Source organism: Vulpes lagopus, chromosome 4, assembly GCF_018345385.1.
Source record: "Vulpes lagopus strain Blue_001 chromosome 4, ASM1834538v1, whole genome shotgun sequence".
Lineage (NCBI taxonomy): Eukaryota > Metazoa > Chordata > Mammalia > Carnivora > Canidae > Vulpes > Vulpes lagopus.
In genome coordinates, this window is record NC_054827.1 from 59,387,830 (window position 1) to 59,412,424 (window position 24,595).

General features: G+C 65.5%; 2 protein-coding genes across 2 annotated transcripts in view; one reads left to right on the forward strand and one right to left on the reverse strand.

Annotated features, from left to right (window-relative positions):
- The window catches only part of TNS3 (tensin 3), a 138,556-nt gene extending 135,453 nt beyond the window's left edge, over nucleotides 1-3,103 (reverse strand). Inside the window, exon 1 of the mRNA XM_041753243.1 lies at nucleotides 2,592-3,103. Coding sequence (XP_041609177.1) covers nucleotides 2,592-2,669 — 78 coding nt within the window. The 5' untranslated portion in view covers nucleotides 2,670-3,103. The remainder of the gene's footprint in view (nucleotides 1-2,591) is intronic.
- Nucleotides 3,104-20,613: 17,510 nt separating this feature from the next.
- LOC121488776 (basic proline-rich protein-like) lies at nucleotides 20,614-23,650 on the forward strand. Its single transcript, XM_041751082.1, has 3 exons — nucleotides 20,614-22,284; nucleotides 23,220-23,379; nucleotides 23,550-23,650. Exons 1-3 carry the CDS (start codon nucleotides 20,614-20,616, stop codon nucleotides 23,648-23,650), a joined length of 1,932 nt encoding a protein of 643 aa, XP_041607016.1.
- The last annotated feature ends 945 nt before the right edge of the window (nucleotides 23,651-24,595 follow it).

The window sequence follows — 24,595 nt, forward strand, 5'->3', positions numbered from 1 at the left end:
TGTGGGCGGCTGCTCTGGCTGCTCCCGTCTTCCCGGCTATTCCAGCTGTCTGGAGTGCAGGCGGCTTGCAGGTCCCCACGTTCCACCTGACCACTCCCAGTTCCTCTGCAGGCTCGTCACATCGTCAGGCATCTTGTGGTGTTTTTGCTGATCTTGTCAAGCCTGGCTAAGGGGGCAGTGTCGTGCACCAAGCAGGATGCAGGTTCTGCTGCTTGCATGTGCCTAGGGACTTGGGGACCCAAAGGATACTTCCTGTCCCGCCTAGGAACAGAGCTACTGTAAATGACCAAACACTATAGATACCGGGTACCAGTCGTGCACACCAGCAGCCACAGGAATCACCAGGTCAGCTTTTTTTTTTTTTAACATTTTATTTATTTATTCATGAGAGGCAGAGACACAGGCAGAGGGAGAAGCAGGCTCCATGCAGGGAGCCGGATGTAGGACTCGATCCTGGGACCCTGGGGTCATGCCCTGGGCCGAAGGAGCCCCCCGGGCTGCCCACTTGCTCAGCTTTTGAAACCACTCTGTGTAAACCCCACCCTGCCCAGTTAAGACAGACCATCTGGAGATGGGGCCAGAGTACACATTTTTTTTCCAAACTCACCCCATGATGCCAACCTGTAGCCAGGACTGGGCGCCACCACTACGTCGTGGACCACACCAGAAGGACCCACCCTGCGTAAACAGAAGGCACCCAATCACATGCTCATTACGGAGACTGAACTCTTTGAGAGCCCCCCAGTGCCTGCAAGACAGGGACCTCGGTGCTCCCACTGTGAAACCCGGGACCTCGGCAGGGCCCTTGTGTGCGTAACCATGACCATCCCAGTCCCACAAACACGGACGGGAGGACGCAAAACCGAAACCACACGGCTGAAGTCCAAGGCTGTGGGCTCGGGCCCCGTCTCCCCCCGGCTTGCGCTCAGACAGGAGCAGGCATTCAGACATCTCAAAATACAGTCCTCGTGGCCGTGCCCCAACTGGCACATCCCTTCCCCCACGTGTCAGGGTGGCTTGTTTCTGTGCCTTCTCTCCCGTGCGTGCTCCATCGCGGGGCACAGGGCTCTCCCCCGCGTCCCCAGCCCCTGCAGACAGTAGGCCTTGGACCCTCAATTACCGTTTGTTAACGGGGCATGAATCAGCCGCAGTCAGTGGGCCAACTGGGGACACTGGGACCTTTTATTCCTTCCAAATACCTTTATTCCACCCAGGGAGAAAGAGGCACTGTGTTCCGCGGCTTTCCTGCCCGCTGGGCCACGGCTAGAAGGCTGCAGGCTCCCCAGCGAGGCGCTGAGCCGGGCGGGCCCATCCCTGAGCCCCAGCCTCTGCTCCTGCGTCACCCGCACAGAACATTCCCGGTGTGAGGTGAGCCAGCGGGATTAGCCGGCCTTTGTTCTCACCTGACGCCGCGTTCCTGGCTCCTAGCTCCGGGGAGGTGGGGCCGCAGTGAGCCGGGGGCGGGAGCTGCGAGGCGGGGCCTTGGGCAGGCTCAGTTCAGGAATCTAAATTGCATTTAATTGTTAGGAGCAGACAGTTGGAAGGGCAGCGCGCGGGGCTGCCCATTCCCCCGGGACTCCCCGAGGGGCACCCAGTCATCAGCGACCGTCTTGACTGTGAGGTCCCTTTATAGAAGGAAAAAAAATCTCTGCAAAATGGAGCAAAGGGAAAGCTCCCCGTGCGTCCGCGGGTAAGGCTCTGCTGTGCGCTGCAGAATGCGAAGCTGCACAGAACTCTCCGTGGGTCCCCGGGTGCAGTCACGGCGGCACAACAGCGACCCCCACAAAGGCCAAATCAGCAGAATCCGGGCCTGGGAGAGAGGATTTAGGCGCGAGCTCCGAGCTCCGGGGCCGGGAAACCGCAGGTGTCATTCCCGGGGGCGGACCCCGGCCAAAAACAGACCAACCTCCATGCACAGAACACAGGGCCCCCCCCCCCCCGCGCCTCCGGGACGATGCCCCCTGGGCCGTCCGGCCGCTGGCAGCGGAGGACACCGGCGCGGACGCCCTCCACCACCACACACTGTCCCCAGGCTCCCGGCAATGGTGTCGGGCCCTGACGCCGAACACCCGCGCGCGTGGGACGGCCACAGTGACGGGAAGTAGCCGCCGCTGCGACTTTCATTTCTCAGAACCTTACAAGTTTCCAGGGGAAAAAATGTAATAAATGCCTAATTACCAGGCTCAGAGGGACGGCTGCTGGAGCCAGCGGGGCCCGGGGCGTCTCCTGGACCAGGAGGGCGGCGCGGCCCCAGCACCAGCAGGCTGGGGGCCCCCTCCCTTGGGGGGAATCTGGGCTGCGGCCAGCGTCCCACTCCCACCGCAGGAAAGGAGTCCAGGGGAGAGTGTTCAAACGGCACTTGCATTGGACAGCTGGCTCCCGCGTGTCCCCCACGTGCGCTCCCCACGGCGCCTGCCTCCCGCCTCGACCCCCTGCGGGCCATGCAAGGCGCCCGTGTGCACAGAAACACGCCAATGTGCACCGACAAGGGCACACTCGCAGGCACCCTGGCCCAAAAGCGCTTGGCTCCAAGAGACCCAGCTCCCCAGCTCCCGCCTCCCCCCGCACCCCCACGGCTCGCACCCACTCACCTGGCACGGGTGCCGGCACGGCCGGGCCCGGTGAGCGCAGCCTCCAGGTGGCCCCGAGGTCAGGGCGCACAGCCGCATGGCCGCCAGGGCAGGAGCCCCCCAGTTGGCGGGCTCTGAGCCTCTCTCCCGCGGCGGGGCCCCACGCCTGAAGTTCCCGCCAAGTGCGACCGGAGACGGGCAGGGGCGCAGCGGCCTCCCCGCAGCCTCCCACGGCCACGGCACCGTCAGGAGTCAGAGGCCGGGAACAAAAGCCAGGCGAGCGAGCAGGGCCCCCCGGCGCCCCTCCATCTGACACGAATTAGCCTCCCTCCCCCGCCCGCCCGCAGCCGGGGGGAGGCTCAGGCTCCTCAGCAGCCGGGAAGTGGAGACAGCAGCCTCCGGGCAGGCGGGCAGGGCGGGCCGGGCCGCTTCCACGTGCTTCCCTCGCCTCTGCTGGGGGGTCTGCGTGCCTGCGGCTGAGGCCTCGGGGCCAGGCCTGCAGGCTCAGGCTTTCAGGGTCCTGCCCCCGACCCGGGTCTGCGGTGCTCAGGGGCATGCCCAGTTCAGGGGCCTGCGAGTGCAAAGCAGGAAAACCCCACAGCGCGGTGGGGGGGGGGGGGCCTGGAGCCGGGGCACAGGGGGAGGGGAGGGGGGCGGGGGGGGGGGGGACGGGACTCGGCAGTGGAGCGAGCTCAGGCGGTGACCCCGGGGTCCCGGGATCGAGTCCCGTATCCGGTCCCTGCATGGAGCCTGCTTCTCCTTCTGCCTACGCCTCTGCCTCTCTCGGTCTCTCTCATGAATAAATAAATAAAATATTAAAAAAAAAAAAAAGGAAAATCCCCAAGTGGAAAGGCTTTTTCTCCAGTTTGCCCCTTCAACCAAGGAAACCGGGGAGCCCTCCTTGCCGGAGAGGGGTGAGGGTCCCAGCAGGCCGGGAGCGAAGGGTTAGGGCCCTTGCACAGCCTGGGGGCTCTCTGCACCCCCCCATCCTCAGGGCCTTCCAGCTGCTGGAAAATCCCGTCCCGTTCTGCGCTGTGGCCCTGGGTTCTTGCAGGGACGGGGAAACCCCGCAGGGTGGGAGCCAGGGTGCCAGCGAGAGGGCGGAGGACGGGTCACTTAGCCTGAAGGAAACCGGGTGGGTGTGCGGGGACGCCCGCGGCCAGAGCCCCACGGGACCGAGGGACGCGGCTCTCCTCCCGGGGCAAGGAAGGGCGGCCTGACCGCGCGGGGACACCAGGAGGGGGAGCGGAAGGCGGGGAGCCCCCGTGACCTGGCCACCCCGGCCCACGCTCGGGCTTCCCATCCCTGATTCCGCACGCAACTCCAATGCCTTAGCCCGGGAGCCGCCGGGTGGGCGACAGCAAAGCCTTTATGGCTAACACATGTGCAAATTCCAGCGGCTTCCAGGCCAGAATTAACCTCTCCAGGTCTGGCGCGCAGCATCCATCCCCCCGCGTCTGCAGGGAGCAGCAGGGGCCCGTTGGCCTCCAGCCGCGGGAACGCCAACCGGCTGACCCACTGGGGGGTGGCACCCCGAGGCCCACTCCGGTCGCCGGGCACCTTGCTCCCCACGCTCGCATTTCTGAGGTTCCTTCACTGCTGTTCGTCTTTCCAGGGTGGATTCAGGCTTCGGCTTTGCAGACACTTCGGGGTCCTGTTTCCCCTACAGCCCCTGCCCCCGCCGAGTGACGCCCCTCCGCGGCTCGCCAGCCCACATCCAAGCCGCCTCATCCGGGGGCCCGACCCCGCAGCGTGGCCGTGCGTCTGGGCCTCAGTCTGCAGGATCGAGCCTTTGTCTGGGGTTTTCCGCACACAAACGGAGCGCGGGTAATAAGCACTGGGCAGGAATGAAAAAAATCTGCTTTGCTGCTTACCCATGCCGTCAGCCTGCCTCCGCTCACCCTCTGGCCCCCTGGCAGCAGGTCTGGGGCTCCCTGGGGAACCCCGAGACTGGGACGGGCTCTCACCACAGCCCACCTGCCCTGCATGAGGCCGCAGCCGCCCACCCCTGGCTTCTGGCTGCACGAGACCCCAGGAAAAAAGTGAGGCCCGTCCCGCAGAGGATGGACTGTGCTCCTGGGGCACAGCGGGGTCGGCACAGGACCACACAGGAGGGGTCTTCACTGCTCCACCTGCCCGAGCCAGGGAGCCGGGGGCAGCACCAGGGCGTGCGGACAGAGAAGACGGCCGCCGGGGTCGGGGGCAGAGCCTCGAGAGCCCTGCACGCTGCAGACCCTGGGCTCCTGCCAAGTGGGCCCCACGGCCTCAAGTGCAAACCTCAAAGCCACAGGCAAACCCCGTGGGGTGCATCTTACCTGCCTGCAGCCCCAGCTGGCACCCGGCACGTCCTTCACCCGGCGAGCGCGAACCCCGACCCCAGCAGTGGGGTGCCCCCCCAGGAGACCAGCTGCAGGAGGGGCGCAGGCCCAGACCACACACCCGGTTTCCCTTCCCCAGCACCAAGACGGTCCAGGGGCGGGGTCCCCAGGGAGCCCCCCTGAGAACGAGGAGCCTGGCAGCCCGAGGCCCGAGCGCCCTGGCCTCCGGTCCACCCCGTGTCCACGAGGACAGGCCAGCAGCTGCGCCAGCCCGTTCCCGAGCAAATGCACCAGCCCCGCAGGCGCGGGCCACCCTGCTCTGCGCTGTGCGGCTACAGGTTTCTTAGTAACCGGTTTCGTCATCACCACCAACCCCCAAAAGTCCCTGTGAGGTTGGCCCCGGAAGGCGCGGCCCCCGAACGCGCCTGCTTCCCCCACTGAGCCGCTGCCACCCACGGTCACGGCCGCTGCAACCCAGAAAAGGGAAACAGCAAATTCTTTGTCCAGGGACGGGACGTCCGTGGGACCAGCAGGCCGGGGCCGCCCTAGGCCACACACCTGGCAGGACCTCGTGCCTCGGGCCCCGGGACGGGGACCCCGAGCGCAGGCCCCAAGCGCCCCACACACTGCCCGGCCCGCTGGACGCACGGCAACCGACGTAGAGCCGAGGGCGGCCAGGGGTGGGTGACGGGGCGACGTCCGAGTGGCGGCCGACGTTGACCCCACTGCCTGCGCACGCGTGCGGAGCGCCGTGTTGCACGCCTGAAACTGGCACAGGGTCGAACGCCGATTACACCTCGATCTCAGAAAAGCAAAAGTGAAGGTCAGGAGAGTTCTTGTCCGGTCCAGCCTCAGAACAAGTGGCCTCGCTGACCTCCCCTGAAGGCTGAACACGGGCCGGGGCGCCCGGGTGGTTCCACTGGCTCTTGATTTCGGCTCAAGTCACGATCTCAGAGTCCTGAGATCGAATCCCACCTGGGGCTCCACAGTCAGTGTGGCGTCTGGCTAAGATTCCCCCCCTCCTGCTGCTGCACCCCTCCATTCTCTCTCTTAAAAAAAAATATTTTTTTTTTAATTAAAAATGAAAGAGTCCATATACGTTCTGGGCTTGAGCTTCCAAACATACAAACTCAGAAGTTAGAGAGTATGTTGTTGCGCTAGATCCGCCATCGTCTTCACCCTCCTTCCAAGTCAGCTCAGGGCTTCTGCAGCGTCTCAGTCCGTGCCCATCCCGCAGGAGCAGCACCACGGGTGTCCCGGGCGTCCCCCAGCCCCGCACGGGCGGCACTGCCCGCCCTCGTCACCCTGTAGCTGGGGCACCCTGTGCGCAGCAGCCCGGGGTGGGGGGAGTGAGTCAACACAGACAGACGCCAGGTCTGAAGGCGGCGGCAACGGAGGCCACTCCCTGCGGTCACACCCGGGCCGAGCCTTGGGGCCTGCGGCCTCCTATCTGCTGCCCTTTGAGATCAGATTAGCCGAGCGACACTGATTCACAGCCACCGTTCCCCGCCCACCGTCATACCCCGGTTTACAGTGTGGGAGGGACGCAGGGACGGTGGCACCCGCGGGGACGTGGTCCCGGTGGCGCCGTGTGCCCGGCTCAGGGTGAGGCTTGACCCTGCTGGAAACGGGGCAGTGGGGGCTCACGGCGGAGGGTCAGGGCCAGGGCAGGGGAGACAGGGGCCTGCGGTGACGCCGCGGGAGGAGGGGAGGCCACGTCCCGGGGCCAGAGGGGCCCTTGCTGGGCAGGGATGGAGCCACTCGGGGCGGCAGCGCTCGGCCACCTCTGGCGCTGCTGGGAGCACTGGCTCCAGGGCCCTCTGGGCGGCAGGCTCTCACCTTGGGGGCGGGAGCACACGGCCAGGAGGACACCCGGGGGCTGTTCCCCCCCACCAGGAGCCCAGGGCCACAGGGACCTGACCTCCTGGCACCTGGCCGGGTCCACACCTGCACCTGCTCCGCGCCAGGTCAGGAAGGGGAGGGACAGAGGCACAAGCCCAGGTCACCACCTGCAAGGAGCACCGGGTGTAGCCCTCAGGAACCCTCCCCAGGAGGGTGCTGCATTCCCCCCCACCCCCCCATTCCTCTGACAGCCTGGCACCCACATGGTTAGTCGGCACCCTGGGTGCAGAGTCACTGTCTCCCATTTCCCACTGCAGGCCACCCCGCACCCGGACGCCCTCCTCAGCCCAGGGGCTCCCAACAGCCCACTGCCTGATCCCCTTGAGGCCGCAGTTGCTGTCTCCCCCACTGTGCCGTTGGCCCATGGCCCCTGGTAACCATCCCCAGCAAGTGCTCGGCGGTCCCGGGCCACCCCGGCCACAGCCACAGCCCCACTGGCACCTGCCTACGGCCTCCTGCCCTCTTGCCAGACAGGCCCTCGCTGCCCGTGGAGGCCCCTGGCCCTGGCCCTGGCCCCGAGCCCGTCCTGGGCCATCCTGCGCATGCTCGGCCCAGCTGCGGCGCCCGACCCGGCCTCCCCCACCCCGCCCCCCGACCCCAGCCTCCTCCATCCCCTCCTCGCTCGCCCCCTCTTCCTGAACCCCCGAGCTCTGGGAGTCCCCGCTGCTCACCTCCCCGGGCTGTGCCCCAAGGCGACGTGACCCTCCACCCTCCGGGCCAGAACTGGGGATGACCTCCGCAGACACGCTCCTCCCACCTGTCTCCATGGCTCACCCAGAGCCAACCCCTACCCCACCCCACCCCCATCCCACGCCTACAAAACTGCAGAGGAGGCCTGGCCCACGTCCCCAGCTGACAGTCCTGGCATCTGCAGGCCGCCAGGAACCAGGCCGTGACGACACTCGGCACCCAAGACCTCTGATCCCAGGCCCACAGGTCCCCTGAGGCCGACCCTGCCCACTGGGGCCTGTCTGCCTCCCTGCTCGTCTGTAGCCTGCTGGGCAGCTGCTGCCCCAGGACATTTGCACATGCTCTTCTCGCGCCTGTGACCTCAGATGTCTGCCACAGTACCGCACCCTCGCCAAGGCCTCGCCTGACGCCCGGTGGAAAACTGCCCCCCTCCTGAGCCCACTCCTCCTCGAGCCACCTCGACCTCCCTCAGGTCCTTACGGCTGCCTCACGTCCCACCTGGGGTCATTGTGTGGGATGGGCCGGTGCCCCACGCATGCCTCAGTCTAGGGGCACAGCTCCCCCCGCAGGGCACCCCCGTGCCTCAGTCTCCGTTCCATTTCAGGGGACGCTTCACCCCCAAATGCCCAGCAGAGCTCGCTCAGACTCGGCCCCAGACAGAAACGGGACCCTTGGAAGGTTCTGAGCAAAGGAGCGCCGAGATGTGGCTCAAGATGCCCGAAAAGGTTTCTCCGGCTGCCCTGGGACAAAGACCCAAGGGACGGACGGGGACGGATGTGTGTTCGGCAGCCGCTGGCCAGAGACAACAAAGCTGGTGCCGCACCTGGTGGGGACAGTGCCCAGGGCAAGGCACAGGCCGGGACGGGGCGTCGACACGGCGCTCGGGGGTCAGAGGGTGTGGGAGCCAGGGCGGCGGGCACGGGGACAGCCGGGGCGGCGGGCACAGGGACAGACGGGCCCTCCGTTCGGGGCACTGCCAGGACCTCCCGGGGACAGCCAGCGCCTAGCTGGGGTCCCACTGGGAACGTGATGCGGCCCTATGTCCACCTGCATGGAGAACCACAAACGTGTCCACATTCCCGGCCCTCCAGCCCCGCCAGCACAGTCGGGGGGTCTGGGGGGAGCACCTGGCATGAAGGGGTGACCCCGCTGTGTTCCACGACGGCTGGAAGGACCCGGAGCCCACGGGGCCAATGGGCGGCACCGTGTCCCTAGCCCCCCGTGCAGGGGCGCATCCCACAGACATGGAAGGGTGAGCCCAAGGACAAGTACACAGGGGGAAATACGACGTGAACACCAAGCGCCTGGCTGCAGGGCGACGCGGCGACAGGCCTCTGCTCGCCCGTCGAGGGGAGGGCGCACTCAGGGCCACACGGGCGGCCTTTCAGGTGGGCAGGATGCAGGCGGGCGTCCCTTCCCCCCAGCCCCCCTCGGTCCCCCGCCCCCACCCCCACCCTGGCCTGTCGCCCTGAAGCCCTCTGCACGGTGAGCGTGACAACGGGAAAAGGAATAGGGGCACACCAACCAAAGCCCGGGCCCCAGGCTCCCATTCCAGGGATCCGCAGCACGCAGACGCACGCACAGGGACGCGCGCAGACACAGCCCTGCATGTGCACACATGTGGGCACGCACGCGCACACACACACACACACACACACACACACACACACACACGGGCGCACAACGTGGGAGGCGGTCGGGCGCACTGCGTGTGTATAGACGTGTGCAGGTCCCCGGGACCCCAGGACGCTCTCCTATAACATGAATCCCGCAGACTGCTGGGCCACGAGGGAGCACTTCCACGGAGGTCCCGGGAAGCTTTTATTTTTTTTTTTAAGATTTTATTTAATTATTCCTGAGAGACACAGAGAGAGACAGAGACCCAGGCAGAGGGGGAAGCAGGCTCCCTGCAGGGAGCCTGACACGGAACTCGATCCCGGGACCCCGGGGTTTCGCCCTAAGCCAAAGGCAGATGCGCAACTACGGAGCCACCCAGAAGCCCCAGCTGCCCCGGGAAGCTTTATAAATCAAAATGGTATGACTTAAAAATTCCTTTTATTTCACGAAATGGAGGTCGGGGACCTGGGCTGCTCTTAGACCCCCGAGGCCTCTGTCCGGGCCCGTGTGCAGCCACCCCGCGGCCCCCCGACGCCCCGTCGGGCTCACAGCCTGACCCAGGGCACCCAGGTCGTCATGGGGATGCTCTGTGCAGCCCGCAGGGGTGTGACGTTTGTTTGCTCATTGGCATTTCCGTTTTCAGCCTCCATGACGTGGCCCTGGCACGGACACTGCTCTGCCTGCAGGTGCACCGCTAGTCACCGTCATGGATGGAGCACGGGGAGGCCACAGCCTACGCCCCAGACGGAGCCAACGGGCAGGACGGCCGAGCCTCCCGAGAACACCCGCAGGAGAGGCCTGGAGCCCTGGGGCCCTGGCGCATCTGGGGAGGGTTCCAGCCCCTTCTTCCAACAGCACAAGGCTTCCTCGGCTGGCGAGGGGCAAACACGGGGTGCCCACCCCATGGGGTGCTCTGCACAGGGACCCCGTCTGGACCAGCAAACGCTCCTGCTGGCTCTGAGCTCACAGAGCGACCCCTTCACCCAAACACGGGCTCTTCTCGCCCGATCCTCCTCCCTGCCACGCTCCTCCGCCTTGTCCTCTTTCAAAACCAGGAAACAAAGAGCCACGAAGCACGAGCCCACAAAACACCGCCTCGTTGTTCTCAGCCTGCCTCACACTTCCAGGCACGGCCTGCTCTGCCCACCGGCAACAACAAGGCAGGTCCGGGGTGTCTGGCGCACGAGGAGACCTCCTGTCTGCACCGTCGTCACCTGCCCAGGCAGCCGCTGGGGAAGCCACGGAAATCCTCCGCAGGCCGCTCCCACCCAAGAGGCCGAGCCGCGTGCAGGAAGGACGGCAGCCAGGGGGCGGACGCCTGCATGGGGCTTGCATCCTGGAGCTCGGGCATTAAACGGACGGGAATTGCCACCTGCAGGGAGCAAGCAGCGGCAGGCCCGGGCACCCAGGAGGACCCAGGGGCACCCAGGATCAAAGAGGCGCTGGGAGCCCAGCAGCCGGCCTCGCTCCCTCGCTCCCTCCCACTGTTGTTTTTTTTTTTTTTTTTTTTTTTTTAAATTTTATTTATTTATTTATTTATGATAGTCACACAGAGAGAGAGAGAGAGAGGCAGAGACACAGGCAGAGGAAGAAGCAGGCTCCATGCAGGGAGCCCGATGTGGGATTCGATCCCGGGTCTCCAGGATCGCGCCCTGGGCCAAAGGCAGGCGCCAAACCGCTGCGCCACCCAGGGATCCCTCCCTCCCACTGTTTTGCTTCACTTTTCGCAGCCCGGGACCAGAAACCAAAGCTCCCGGCTCTGCTCCGTTCAGGCTGCTTCCCGCAGAGGACCCACGCCCGCACCCGCAGGCCCTGCCAATCCCTGGGTGCCCCCACGTCCCCGGAAACATCCATCAGCCCCACTTGAAAGCTCAGAAGGAGAACCCCCCCCCGCAGGGTGCCCCGGCAGCCTGGTGGGGTGCAGGGGCAGGGAAAGGGCGCTCAGCTTTCATCCTGCCATCCCTCGAGTCTTGCTGGCTCCTGCTTCCTCACCGCAGGACTTGGGCCCCAATCGCCCCGGCCACCCCAAGGACAGCGGGACGCTGTGTCCTGGCCCCGACCTCTCTGTCCCTGGCACATGCCCAGCACGGAGAGGCGGGTCTGAGCCCTCCTGAAGGGCATCACGTCCACCCCAGGGGGCAGGAGGCGGCTTCGTGTGACCCCCCCAGGAGCCCGTCCACGGACTGGGGCTTGGGGACACGATCGGAAACCTGTCGGAGCCCAAACTGCCTCCTGGGACCTTGAGGGACCGCAAGAAGCAAAGGCCCTGCGGATTTCACTCCTCACGCCCCCTGCACACCCACCATCGTGTGCATCCTTCAGGAAACACGCGACGCCGGGGACTCGTGCTCAGATTTCAGCCACAGGGACAGACGTCTGGACGGCAGAAGCAACGTCATGCCGTGGGCCACCCATGAGAGGGGCACGGGGAGACGCAGACTTCCTGCTGAGACCTGAGACCCCGCACAGCGGCTTTAAGGCTACATCCCTGCACTGCCACCCATGTCAGCGGTTCCCCCGTCGGACCATCGCCGCATCTCGGGGAAGGGGGTGCTTCTCGTGGAAACCCCGTCATTAACCCGGCGAGCCCGAAAGTTGCTGGAAAGCCATCGGGGACACGGTGGCCCCCTGCCGTACGGACGTCGGAGCCAGTACGTCTCAGGCTCGCAGCACATCCTAACGTGGCTGCTGGATTCCAAGCCAAGGGGGAAATGCAGTCGTGCCCAAACTGCGACGGTCGGTCGCGCATTGAAAAGAAAAAATTCGTCCTGCTGTACGTCTTCATGCGGGCTTCCACGTTCACCTTTCAGTCAAGGGCGGCCCGGGGAAGCCCACGTGGGCACGGATGGGGCGGCTGCAAGGCCCCAGTCCTTTCTCCTGCAGCCCGAGGACCTGGGGCCCGGAATGTTCCTCCGACGGACCTGCATTTGTGTCATGATGCCGTGGCCGCCGCCGAGGGCGCTGGAGGCCGCTGGGTCTCCCCCGCTGGGTGGGCAGGACGGTGCGGCCGGGGGTCCCCGCAGGATTCAGGCCCCGGAGCAGCTCCCGTGCTTCCCTCATGCTGTGTCTCCTAGTCCAGTCGGTCCTGGTCCATGGCCACGACGAAACTACTGAGAACAATCGTTTCCCTTAGCGCGCCACTTCCAGGAGGCTCACGGCCACATCGCTGCGGGCCCCGGGACATCGTGGCGAACCCGATGCTGAGCTCCCCGGGCTCCACGGTCCCGTCACATCTTCAGTGTCTCCTGGACATGGTTTTTCTTTTCCTTGCTTTTTTTTTTATTTTTTAGACTTACCCTGCTGTGAATCTATTTCTGCATGTTTCTCAGATCATTTTGGGAACCGTGCAGGGTGTGAAATTATGAAATTTCCGTGGGGCCCCGGGATCCCACCTCCTCCCCTGCACACCTAGCAAGTCCTCCTGACGGGCAGGGAGGGGCCGCACAGAGCAGCCCAGGGACACGGTGATGAGGGGGCGCAGCAGCCACCGGGGGCAGGGGGTCACTGCACAGCCCAGCACACACTCCCTGCCCTGGGATGCATGGAGAAGCCCCGGCTCGTAGGGCCACCCGGCTGTCAGCGAAGCAAATCCACTTACAAACGCTCCAGCATCTGCCAAATAGGCGAGGGGCACCTGAAGCTCCAGCCGGGACCGGAGGCACCACCGAGGACTTCTCATCCTCCTTGGCCTTTACTGCCGATGTGAGCTGAGTCCGGGCACGTCGCCAGCCCCGCTGGACCCCCCGGCAAGCCCACACCGGTTCCTGCGTCCCACCAAGGCAGCCCCTGCACGCCCCAGGACCCGTGGTGTGACTTGTCTGGGGTCACACCCGGCCTCCACCTGCTCCAGGTCCAGCCGACCCACTGACGTAAACCACTGAAGCCCACATCGGGAGCCCCAGGCCCATATCCACTCCAGCTCCACTGTCCCACCACGGCAGCCTCGGCACATGGACCCCAGCATCCCCGGGACCAGACCCACCCGGTCCAGCAGACCTGCCAGGCAGCCCCAGTGACGGACAGAGAGGAACACCCGCCCCCCACACACAGGCTGTGTCCACTCGGGAAACACAACCGTCCAAAATCTAGGGGACACAGCCAAAGCCGTTCTAAAAGGAACATTCATAGCAATACAAGGCACCTCGTACTCAAAGAAACATGAAGCAATCTAGCTTCACACACAGAAGGACAAACAAAGCCCTGAGTCCATAGAAGGAAAGAAATAATAAAGATGAGAGCAGATATACATGCAACAGGAGGCACGCCCGGGGGCTCAGCGGCTGAGCGTCTGCCTTGGGCTCAGACCATGACACTGGGGTCCTGGGATCGAGTCCCACGTCAGGCTCCCTGCGTAAAGCCTGCTTCTCCCTCTGCCTGTGTCTCTGCCTCTCTCTCTGTGTCTCTCACGAATAAATAGATAAAATCTTTTTAAAAAAATAAAATAGGGACGCCTGGGTGGTTCAGCAGTTAAGCATCTCCCTTCCGGCCCAGGGTGTGATCCTGGGGTCCTGGGATCAAGTCCCGCATCAGGCTCCCTTCATGGATCCTGCTTCTTGGATCTCTGCCTGTGTCTCTGCCTCTCTCTCTCTGAATAAATAAATAAAATCTTTAAAAATAAATAAATAATTAAATAAATAAATAAATATTTACCGTGGAGTGAGACTTGTGCCTTGAATGCAAGGATGGTTCGACACCTGCGGGGGGTCAGTGCATGCACCTCGTTAGGAATACAGACGGGAAGGGCACCCGGGTGGCTCCGCAGGCTGAGCATCTGCCCTCGGCTCAGGTCCTGAGCCCAACTCAGGCTCCCTGCTCAGCAGCTCCTCCCTCTGCCTCTGACCCTCCCTCCTGGCGCCGGGGCCTGCAAGCCCTGCCCTGCCGCCTCCAGGCTGACCCAGCCCCAAGCTGCCACCTTCCTGCAGCACGGACGGTGAAGAGCACCCGGGGGCCCGGCAGTCCTCCCACGGCCCCTCTGGCGCGTCCTCGGCCACACCTGTCATGCATCAGGCCGGGGCCAGAAGAGCGTATTAAGGAAACAGGCAGGGGGTGGAGTCACACCTCGGCCCTCCAGGCGTCTGATGTCCATTTCTGGGGCAGACGGGCTGGGCCGGGCTGGGCCGGGCCGGGTGGACACCGCGTGGCCTGCGAGCAAGGCCAGCCCCTTGCCATCACCTCACCTGCTGCATCCCCCTCACGAAGGCGGGCGGAGGCTGTGGCACCATGCGTACCACACCGCGGAGGTTAGTATCTCTCCAGAATCTGGACGGTTTGGGTTTTTTGGTTGTTTCTTTTTCTTTTTCCACGTGCACAGTCCCAGAGAAAGGATGCTGTGAACGTGACTTTGGGCCGGCTGGACACAATGCCCGTTCACGGGACGGGCCGCTCTCATCCCCACAGGGCTCTGCCGGGTGCCTGGCACTTTTCTGAGAACAAACCCCCGTTTGACCATGAGACACGAGCTCTCACGTCCTGGTGACTGTGCGTCGACACTGGATCCATTCTGAGCGTCAGACAAAGGAAAGGATTGTGGCCGCCCGCACGGCGTGGGCTGCTGGAAGGCCCACCTCTGCCTCTGTCCAGAAAGAACATTCCTCTGTGCTCCGAGCAGAGGAAAGCGTCTGTGGCCTTGTCCGGGGGCCTGCGTGGATCCCTAGTGGGCACTGACTGACGACTTTCGGTAAAGCGACAACTTGGAGCGTGGCTGCTTTCCAAGAGCATCACAGTGGACGAGACCCTCCAGTCCCGCGGACGTGTCAGCGGCCTCGTCCGACCGTCTACACAGTCGAATGCAAAGCGAACCTTCCAAAATTCCAAAAACAGGACGACGTGGTGGCGCCGGGAAGCCTGTGGAAGCCCTGGGGACCCGTGTGCGCACGCCCCTCCCTCCGGCGAGGAAGCTTCTAGAACGTCCCCGGGTGGGCGTGGAACCACGGCCTCGGGGGCAGCACAGAGACTCCCGGGGACCAAGCGCCTCGCCCACGGGCACCCAGCTAACCCCGCGCTCCTCCCCGAGCTCTTATTGCACAAAAATGAAAGCAGCAGCCTTGCTTCTTGTCCTTGGAGGAGCCCGGACTTGAGGAGGGCGAGACTCCCGCCGCCCGGGGGTGTCAGGAAGGGCACAGGGTCAGTGGCGGGTGTGTGTCCTCGTCCCCAGGTGTGTGTCCCCCGGAAGGAAGTGCCTCCTGGGGATTGAGCTCCTTCCAAGGGTAAGAGACCTGGGGAAGGACGGCTGGCAGGTCCCTGGGAGACCCCAGTGCATGCCGTCACCAAGGGGCGTCCTCAGTGCCTCCCCACCCCCCGGCCGCGTGTTCAGTGATGAGCAGCAGACCTCACCCCACGGGTTAAACAGCATGGAGAGCCGGTGCCAGTTAGACAAGTGGGAAGCCCTGGCCCGGCCCGTGCCTTTTTCTCAACTCAACCCCCCTTCCCGCCCCATCCCCTGCGCAAAGCAGCCACGGGGACCCGGTAACTGCGCTCCCGGATCACGGGCGCCGGCATGCAGTTCCCAGACCGAACCATTTATCCAAATTAGAACCATTCTCCAGAAACAAAATCAGACCCTTTTAATTGAAAATAAAACCCAGCAACCCTGAAGGCTCTTTTTTTTTTTTAATGAGAGACAGTCTTCCTGCTTTCTCGTTCCATTAATCACAGAGTTTACAGGATCTGTCAGAACAGCTCGGTAAGAAGCCTCCCTCCTCCTCGGCCTGCGGGCCTGGTTTTCGCCCCGTGGGCGCCAGGGCCCGGGGACGCAGAGAGGTCGCAAGGCGCGCGTGGCTGGCTCCTCGAGGGCCAGCTCGGGGGAGCTTCCGGAGGTCCGGGCGCGCGAAGGACGGACAGCCCCCACATGCTAGTCCCAGCAGCCCAAGTCCAACAACAGATACACAAGGATACTCGGCCTTGACATGGGGGCCACCGACACCAGCCAAGGGGCACCGAACCTGGAAGCGTGATGCTCAGTGAAGGAGCCAAATACTGTGTGACCCGACCCCGACGAGGCCGCTGGAGGACTCGCACCCGGGTCCTTGGAGGTCTCGCTCTCCTAGAGCCGGAAATTGTGCAGCAAGGAGGGGGCGGGGGGGACTCGGTGCTTTAGTTTCACGAGATGGACACGGACCTAGGGATGCACAGCGACGGCGCTTGCAGGACACGACTGTGCTTGGTACTGCTGGACGGCCCGGGGCCTCTGCCCACAGGCCCTGCACCCCAAAGCCCCCAGGACTTCCTCCCTTCCCGGCTGTAGTGCAACTTCAAAAAAAGCTTCAAAAAACGTTAAAACGGGAAATTTTTTTATGTTCTGTGCGTTTTAGCACAATTTAAAAAAAAAAAAGTTTGTGCTCTTTGACCTCTTGGCCCAGGCTTTAAAGTCGTGAACGTGCCCAACCAGGGTCTTGCTCAACAGCTTCTGTTTCCTCCAAGTCTACAGCCAGCGGGGAGCGTGGGAAAACTATTTTGGAGCAAGAGAGTCAAAAATCAGTGGAAGAAGCTCAGAGCTGGAGCGCCTGGGAGGCTCAGCGGTGGAGCGCCTGCCTTGGGCCCAGGGCGTGACCCCAGGGTCCCGGGATCGAGTCCCGCCTCGGGCTCCCTGCATGGAGCCTGCTCCTCCCTCTGCCTGGGTCTCTCTCTGCCTCCCTCTCTGTGTCTCTCACAAAAAAATTAAATAAAAAAACAAGGCTCAGACCTCCTTTACCCAGGAAGCTTCTCCGACCCCTGAGCCACGCAGATGGCCAATGGCCCGTCCCTTCCTGGGCTGGGACACAAGATGCAGCCTCACTGGCGTCCAAGGGCCCTCCCGCCCGCTCAGCACCCCTGCCCCCAGAGTCTGAGCCGAGAGGAGGCCCCCTGCCCTCACCCCCGCCCGCCGGCGACTCAGATCTTTTTAGTGATGAACTGGAAACACACCTGTCCCGGATCACAGGGCAGACGCGCCCCGCCCCGTGGGGGATCAGATAGCGCCTCAGAGAATGAGGAAGTGCGGTTCCGACGGGGACCCCGGGCTACACACGCAGGGAGGGTCACCCAAGCCGCCAGCAAGCCCCCCAGGTCACACGACACAGTGCTGTGGGTGGGGCGAGCCCCCGTGAGCCCCGGGGCAGGGGCAGAGGCGGGGAGCCCCAGGATGCTCACGGCTGGGCCGGCTCCACCCCAGGTCTGGGGCCACCAGAGTCCACTTTCCTCCCAGCGGGCTGCCCGAACCTCGCCTTTGATCTGCATCCAGAATCACCCGTGGGGAGGGAGGGCGGCACCGAGTCAATGGAGCCCTTTTGTCCCTGGAGCCAGGCCGCTGCTCCAGCTCCGGGAGGAATGTGCACGGAACGCAGGGGCAGCCCGGGGCCACCTCGCAGGCCAGATGCGGGCCTGCACACCCCCATAGCGACCCGCGGCCACGCAGCTGTGAGCTGGGGGCCTGGAGCACTTGCCTGCTGCCCTGGCTGGCCAGCGAGTCTTGAGCCTCCCACCCCTCAGGGTGCTTTCGCTCCAGGCCAGGGCCAGCTGCTCGTGGCTGGACGGGGCCCACGGGTGCAGTGAGGGCGGTGCGGGCGGGGCAGCCCGGCCCCGGGGCGCCAGCTGCTCCCCGCTAGGAGGCTGGAACAAGGTCCCACAGATGCGTCCGGAGAACAAAGCCGGGGCTGCCCGGGCACAGGGAGCGCGAGCATCTCCCCTGAGCAGGGAAGAGGAAGGCAGGAGCCCCCCACCCCCACCCCCAGAGAGCACGGGGAGGAAGGAAGAGAGAAGCAAGGACAGACACAGGCTCTGTGTCCGAGGAAGCAGCTGCTGGGGGAACCCTGCCAGCTGGGGACACCTCGCCCGCCCCCCGCGGAACCGTGGCGACCCCGAGAAGGAGCCTCGGTGGCGACCCCGAGAAGGAGCCTCGGATCACAGACAGGCCCGGTTCCCAACCCAGCCCCAAGGCTCCGGCCCCCCGTGTGTCTCCAGACCTGCCAGCCCCGTGACGGGTGAGCCGGTGAAGCACGCGGGGCTGCAGGGCCCACCTTGGGGGAAATACAGACAGAAACCACGCGGGGCGGGGGGCGGCGGGGCACGGGTCAGCTGCCGTCCAGCAGCGCCGCGGCAGTGAGCACAGCTGTGCGGTCAAAGGGACGCGTGGACTGTGCAAGGTCACCAGGCTGGGTGCCGGGGCGCTCCCGGGCCCTCCCAGGCTTCCTGCCCAGCCCCGGAATGCCTCTGCCTCGGAAAGGCCCGGAGCAAAGGCTTCCCCCGGGGCTGCTGCTGGCCGGAGGAGGGACCTCTGCGGAGGGCGTGTTCCCGTGACTCCCCAGGGCGTAAACTAATTTATCCTAGTTTAGCCCACCCACCGGGGACAAAATTCTTTGATGCTAGTCAGTAGATTGTTGTTAAAAAAAAAAGAGTAACATAAAAAGAATTTTTTAAATCAAAAAAAAGTAACATAACTCATAAAACGTGTAGGGGCCATTGCTGAGGACTGGGTGACACAGTGACACAGGGTCCCGGCCCCGGTGGGGGGCACCCGGGCCTCCTCCCTCCAATTCAGCAGAGGCAGCCCCCAGCTGGGGGAGGGGGTTCCAGAACACTCTACCGGGCAGCACCAGCAGGCCCACGGGCGACACCGCGAGCGCAGGAGGACGGGGCAGCGAGATGCAGGGGAGCAGCAGAGCCCCTCGGGCTGCACGGGGCCCCGGGTGTTCAGCAAACCCTGTCCTCGCAGGCAGGGGCAACAGGAAGGTGTAGGGACCTGCAGACTCGCGTTTCCTGCCTTTATAGGGAAGGGAAGAGACACCAAGAAGGAACTTCCTACCCTGGACGGCTGTGGGGTGGAGGGACCGGAGGGACCGGGCCCTTCACCCTCAGAACCCGACGGATGCAGTATCGCAGTCACAGCATCTCTGTGCTGAAGGGAAGTCGAGGCAGCAGCCCTCGGTGGACACGCTCTAGGAGGAGCGGGTGTTTCCAAGCAGGGAGGCAGCGTGACAAGGCCCGGCTCCAGCTGCACGTGGGCACCGTCCCCTGCTGCGCCAGGACCCCCATCACTGCAGCGTGGTGCAGAGGCCCCAGAACACCCGAGGGCGAGGACGGCGACCCACGCGGCTCTGACTTCACCAGACACCTGCTGCACCGACCAGCTAACGGGGGCTGCTCCTGCCGGCTCCCCGGGGATGTCGGCTCAGGCCTCCGAGTGCACGGGGACCCCGGCGTAGAGCGTCTCCGGAAGGGGCCCGCAGTCCAGGCTGGGCACACCTTCCGGGCCCCACGGCCGGGGGCGCGCTCGGGGGCCTGTGGCTGGGAGCCACCCTGAGGAAGCCTCCTGCTGCCACGGGTGGGCACACCCACAGCAGCCCCGCCCGGAGCTGGCAGGTTGTCCAGCAGGGACGTCCATGCGTCCCCACTCCGGGCACTCCCGGGGCTGGGGCGGGTGTCGGGAGGGAACAGAAACTTTCCCCCAAGATGCGGCTGTTTATGCCAGGCTGATCCCGGCGAAGGAGCTGGCCAGAGCTCTGACCCAGATCCCTCTTTGTCAGTTTACTCATCTGTAAAACGGGCCAGCCGGTGGGTCAGACATGAGGACTCTCTCCCCTCATTTCTCTAGCCTTTTTGCCTTCTTCCCAGGCCTTTGTTTTTTAACACCCCCCACCCCACCCCAGTCAGCAACATCCCCTGCAGGAACATATTTGACCCTGCGACCTTTAGCTCCCAGGGTCACATTTGCAAGTTGCTCCTTTTGAAACCATTAGAAGCCAGAGCGACACTTTGTAAAAGCTCCTTGGTTTGCAGCCAGGAGCTCGGGGTTCCAGGCAGCTCCTACTTTTTCCACCTTCTCAGAAGGTTGCAAAGAATCCATCGGTGGCGGCGGCGGCAGCTATCCCCAGCACCCTGGCGAGGAAGTACGCACCCACTCGGTCAGGGCGAGGACCCCCAGGCTGCACCCGGTTCCACCAACTGCGACGAGATACCTGGCCTTTCCTCTGCCTCCCTTTGCACGACCGTAAAATGGGGCAATGACCCAGCCCAGCTCCCTCCGAGGGATGGAAGGCAAAGGCGACACACGCAGAGCATTCAGCGCAAGCAAACTCTCGGAAAGTACCTGTCCTTGGGCCGCGCTCGCGTCTGAGGTCCCCGCCACTGCGCGATATTGCAAAGTAAGATACTATTACTTGGTCTGCGAGGTCAGGAGTCTGGCCTCCTGCCAGTTCCCCGGGCACAAAGGTCCCCTCATTCCGGCAGCCCGGCCTCCCCTCCACCCTCCAGCTGCAGGGACTCCCCGGCCCCTCCCGGGCCCTGCAGGCCTCTCCACACAAACGCTTTTCTTAATACTTGTTGATTGATTTGCAAATATAACCTCCCGGCCCTGGAGTGCCCGGAGAGCCCAGGACAAGAGTCTCTTTGGGGAGCCAAGGGTCACGGGGCTTCAGGGACCGCCGTGGGCACGCGGCAAATCCACCCAACGTCAAAAGGCCTGGTCCAGAGGCCGTTCTCAGGACGCAAGGAGGTATCAACCGGTATCAATACGTTATCAATACGGTATCAATGCGGTATCAATGCACATTAAGGCGACGAGCGCCGAGGCCTTCAGGCCCCCCCGAGCGGCCTCCCGAGTTCCGGGGCCCCCGCGCTCGCCGCCCAGGGCCTGCGCCCCCGAGGCCGGTGTGAGGCGCGGGGCGCCCTCCGGGTCGCGGCCTCCGGGAGGCGGGCCCAGGCCCCAGGGCGCAGGCCGCTCCCCGGCTCCCTCCCCGCGCGGTGCCGGCCCGGGGGCGCGTGCCACAGGTGGCGGGGCCGGGCCGGGCGCCCTGCTCCTCCGCGGGGACCCACAGGCCCGCGGTCCGCGCTGGGAGAGGCCCCGGCGCCCCCGCCCCGCAGGCTCGGGCCCCAGGGAGCGGAGACCGCCCCCCCCGCCCCCCGCAAGCGGGCCCGGCCCGAGACAAAGCGGGCGGCCGCGCTCCCCGTACCTGGGCCGGCGCTCCCGGGGCGATGGGCGCAGCAGGCCGGGCGGCCGTCCTCCCCGCTCGCAGCCGCGCCCGCCGCGGGGCCCCCTCCAGGCGGCGCGGGCGAGCACCACCAGTCACCTGGCCTCGGCGCCCGGCCCCGCGGCCGCCCCGCCCCCGCGCGCCCCCGTGCACCCCCGGGACCCCCCGTGCACCCCCGGGACCTCCCCGTGTGCGCTCGGGACCCCCGGGACCTCTCCGTGCGCCCCCGGGATCCCCCCGCGCGCCCCCGTGCACCTCCGGGACCGCTCCGTGCATCCCTGGGACCTCCCCGTGCGCCCCCGGGACCCTCCCCCGCGTGCCCCCGTGCACCCTCGGGACCGCCCCGTGCACCCCTGGGACCTCCCCGTGCGCCTCCGGGACCCTCGCGCGCCCCCGTGCACCCTCGGGACCGCCCCGTGCACCCCTGGGACCTCCCCGCGCGCCCCCGTGCACCCCCGGGACCTACCCGTGCGCCCTCGGGACCCCCGCGCGCCCCTGTGCACCCCCCACCTCTCCGCGCGTCCCCGTGCACCCCCGGGACCTCCCCGTGAGCCCCCGATACCCCCCCCGCGCGCCCCCGTGCATCCCCAGGACCTCCCCGTGCGACCCCGGGACCCCCCCGCGTGCCCCCGGGACCTCCCCAGGCACCCACGGGACCTCCCTGTGCACCCCCGGGACCCCCCCGTGCACCCCTGGGACACCCCGCGCGCCCCCAGGACCCCCCTGCGTGCCCCCGGGACCTCCCCGGGCACCCACGGGACCTCCCTGTGCGCCCCCGGGACCCCCCCCGCGCGCCCCCGTGCACCCCTGGGACACCCCGCGCGCCCCCGTGCACCCCCGGGACCTCCCCGTGCACCCCCGGGACCTCCCCGTGCGCCCCCGGGACTTCCCCGGGCACCCCCGGGACCTCCCTATGCACCCCCGGGATCCCCCCCGTGCACTCCCGGGACCTCCTTGTGCGCCCTCGGGACCCCCACCCAGCGCGCTCCCGGGACGTCTCCGCGCGTCCCCGTGCACACCCGGGAGACCCCCGGCGAGCCCCCCGGGACACAACCCCCTCCCCGTGCGCCCCAGGGACCTCCCCAGCGCGCCCCCGGGACACCCCGTGTGCCCCCGGGACCCGCCCCCGTGCGCTCCCGGGACCGCGCCCCGCGCGACCCCGGGATCCCCGTGCGCGCCTCAGGGACCTGCCCCCGCGCGCCCCCGGGACCCCCACCCCCCGCTCCGAGGGTCCACGCGCCGCAGGTGGGGGCGGAGGGCGGCTCAGGCCCGGATCCCTGCAAAACTGGTTGGTTCGTTTCCACCCCCTCAGCCCGCCCCCCGGACCCAGGGCTCCCCGCCCGCGCGCCCGCGGCTTACAGTCCGGCGGGGTCGTGCACGCAGAGCGCCCCGCAGCCATGGCAGGCAAAGTTCAAGACGTTCCAGGAGTCCCTGGAAGGTCCGGCCGAAGGAGGGAGGCTCCAGGAAGACTTGGGAAGTCACGTGACTTGCTAAAGTGAGCCAGAAGCAATCAGCAGGGTTTGGGCGGCCGCGAGCCTTCAGGAGAGCCAGCCTCGGGGCCAGAGGGATGCTTGGGGGAGAGGCAGAGAGAGTCCAGCATCCCCCACCCCGCCCCGGACCCACATCCCCCTCAGTCGGTATCTCTGCCTCTGTTTTCCCATCAGTGAAATCCAAGAAATGGGCAGCACCCCCCAAACACACAGGCGTCTGCAGAATTAGAAGCGCCGTCGCTGGCACGTGCAAGAGGCGCCAACCACACCTTATCCTGGGGACAGTGCGTGGGAAGCCCCTTATCCAAGGAAAGTGCACGCACAAACACACCCACCCCACATCCTACAGAAGGGGAGGCGGGGGTCATATCTGCCACCAGGAGCAAATTCTATCAGAGTCCCACCTGGAGAGGGCTGCGCACGTCCTGAGGCGCGGCCACCAGGAAATGCCCGATGCATGGATCGGGGATGCAACACCAGCACCTCCCCGGGTGCTCCTGGCCCGGCCCTGCCTGTCCCACCTCCAGGGGACCTCCCCCAGTCCCCTGCTCCCACCCTACCCCTACTACTCCACCATGCCTCTTTGAAAGAGGAGCAACCCTGCATTGCTGGAGAGGCTGGAGAGGGTGGAGAGGGTGGAGAGGGACCACGATTTCTCAAGAGGTCACAAGCCATGACTCTCGTCTGCAGACTGAGCCGGGCATTGGTTCCCCGAGGCCTGCCCTCTACGAGACCCCAGCCCCACAGCCCGCAGGACAGGGCAGGGGGCACCAGGAGAGGCGCCGCAGTGGCGGAGGTCACAGCCAGCTGACCCCGGAGTGGGGCCGAGGCTGGCATTATCACGAGCCAGGTAACCGCCCAAGGTCACCCAGCTGTTCGGCAACAGAACATGATAAAGATCCAAAACCTTCAGGCCAACAGCGATCTCAACGCCTCCATTCACCCCCGCGGGTGCGTTGACCCGTCTCCTTGCTGGAACACCCCAGAGCCGGCCACATCTATCCACCCTGCCTCTCGGAGTCTGTCCCAAGGTCCAGGTCCCCGCTGGCCGAATGAATGACTACGCGAACTTGAGCTTCGTGAGGTGTGAGAACGTCCACTTGCAGCTTCAAGGCCCCTAAGCCCGAGGTTGCATGGCCTCATAAAACCCCTGCCCTCCCATCGCTCTCCCAGAGCCAGACGGCCTCACCGCTGCTGCCCCTTGCCGGCTGGCCGGCCCCAGCCTCCGCCTTGCTTCTGGGGCTGTGGGAACTTGGGGCCCATTCAGACAGCGCCTGTCCCCATGCATCCCACCTGGGAGCCCCGGGGAGGGAGGAGGCACTCTGGACCTGGTGCTCTAGTGCCTCCTCCGTGCGCTCGCCTGTGCAGCCAGCTCCCAGGTCCCCCGAGGGGCAGACACCCGCACCTGCCCAGGGGCTCCCAGGTGAAGGGCCTCCCACGTCACAGCCCACAGCTCTGAGTCTCCGAGAACTTGAGCGGGGCAGGCTACAATGATCTGGAAAAGGGCCACATGCTTTTTCCATCCTTCCCCACCCAAAAATACCTCAAATCTGAAAACAAAAGCCTCAAACCAGTGTAGCTGAGGACAAGCTGGGGTAAGACAAGCAGCCCACACCGACACCGAGAGCAGCCACTCCCTTCCCAACACTGCCGAGGCAGAGGCGGGCCTGGGGTGGGGGGCGCGGCCCATCTCCAGTGCCCAGAGCCCCTCGGGCTCCTGCCCACCGCGGCTCTGAAAGCTTGTCGTCGCCGTGAACGTGGTCTTGGCCACGGCCCAAGCCTGACAGCTCAGCGTCCCCGGGTCAACGCGGCCCGTGGGCCGGCACTTGGATAGGTTTCTGACGTCCTCGCACTGGCAATCCAGAGGGCCGGCCCCTGGAAGGGGCAGCGGAAACAGGGCAGGAGATGCAGCTACGTGAAAACCCGTGAAACCTCGGCCGCCTCTCTGCCAAAATGCACGCACACGCCATCTGCGGCCACAGCCCTGGGAGCCCGTCCGGGCCACTGCTGGAGCGGCGGACGCGGGCTCTGAGATAGATCCGAGTAGGGTCACACTGCAGATGGGG

Bases quoted from the DNA above. Each gene is read 5' to 3' on its own strand.
- LOC121488776 (XM_041751082.1), top strand. From the start codon at position 20,614: ATGCACATTAAGGCGACGAGCGCCGAGGCCTTCAGGCCCCCCCGAGCG. The intron at 22,285-23,219 runs GTGGGGGCGGAG...TCTCGTCTGCAG, and splicing joins CGAGGGTCCACGCGCCGCAG to ACTGAGCCGGGCATTGGTTC. The intron at 23,380-23,549 runs GTAACCGCCCAA...TGCCTCTCGGAG, and splicing joins CTGGCATTATCACGAGCCAG to TCTGTCCCAAGGTCCAGGTC.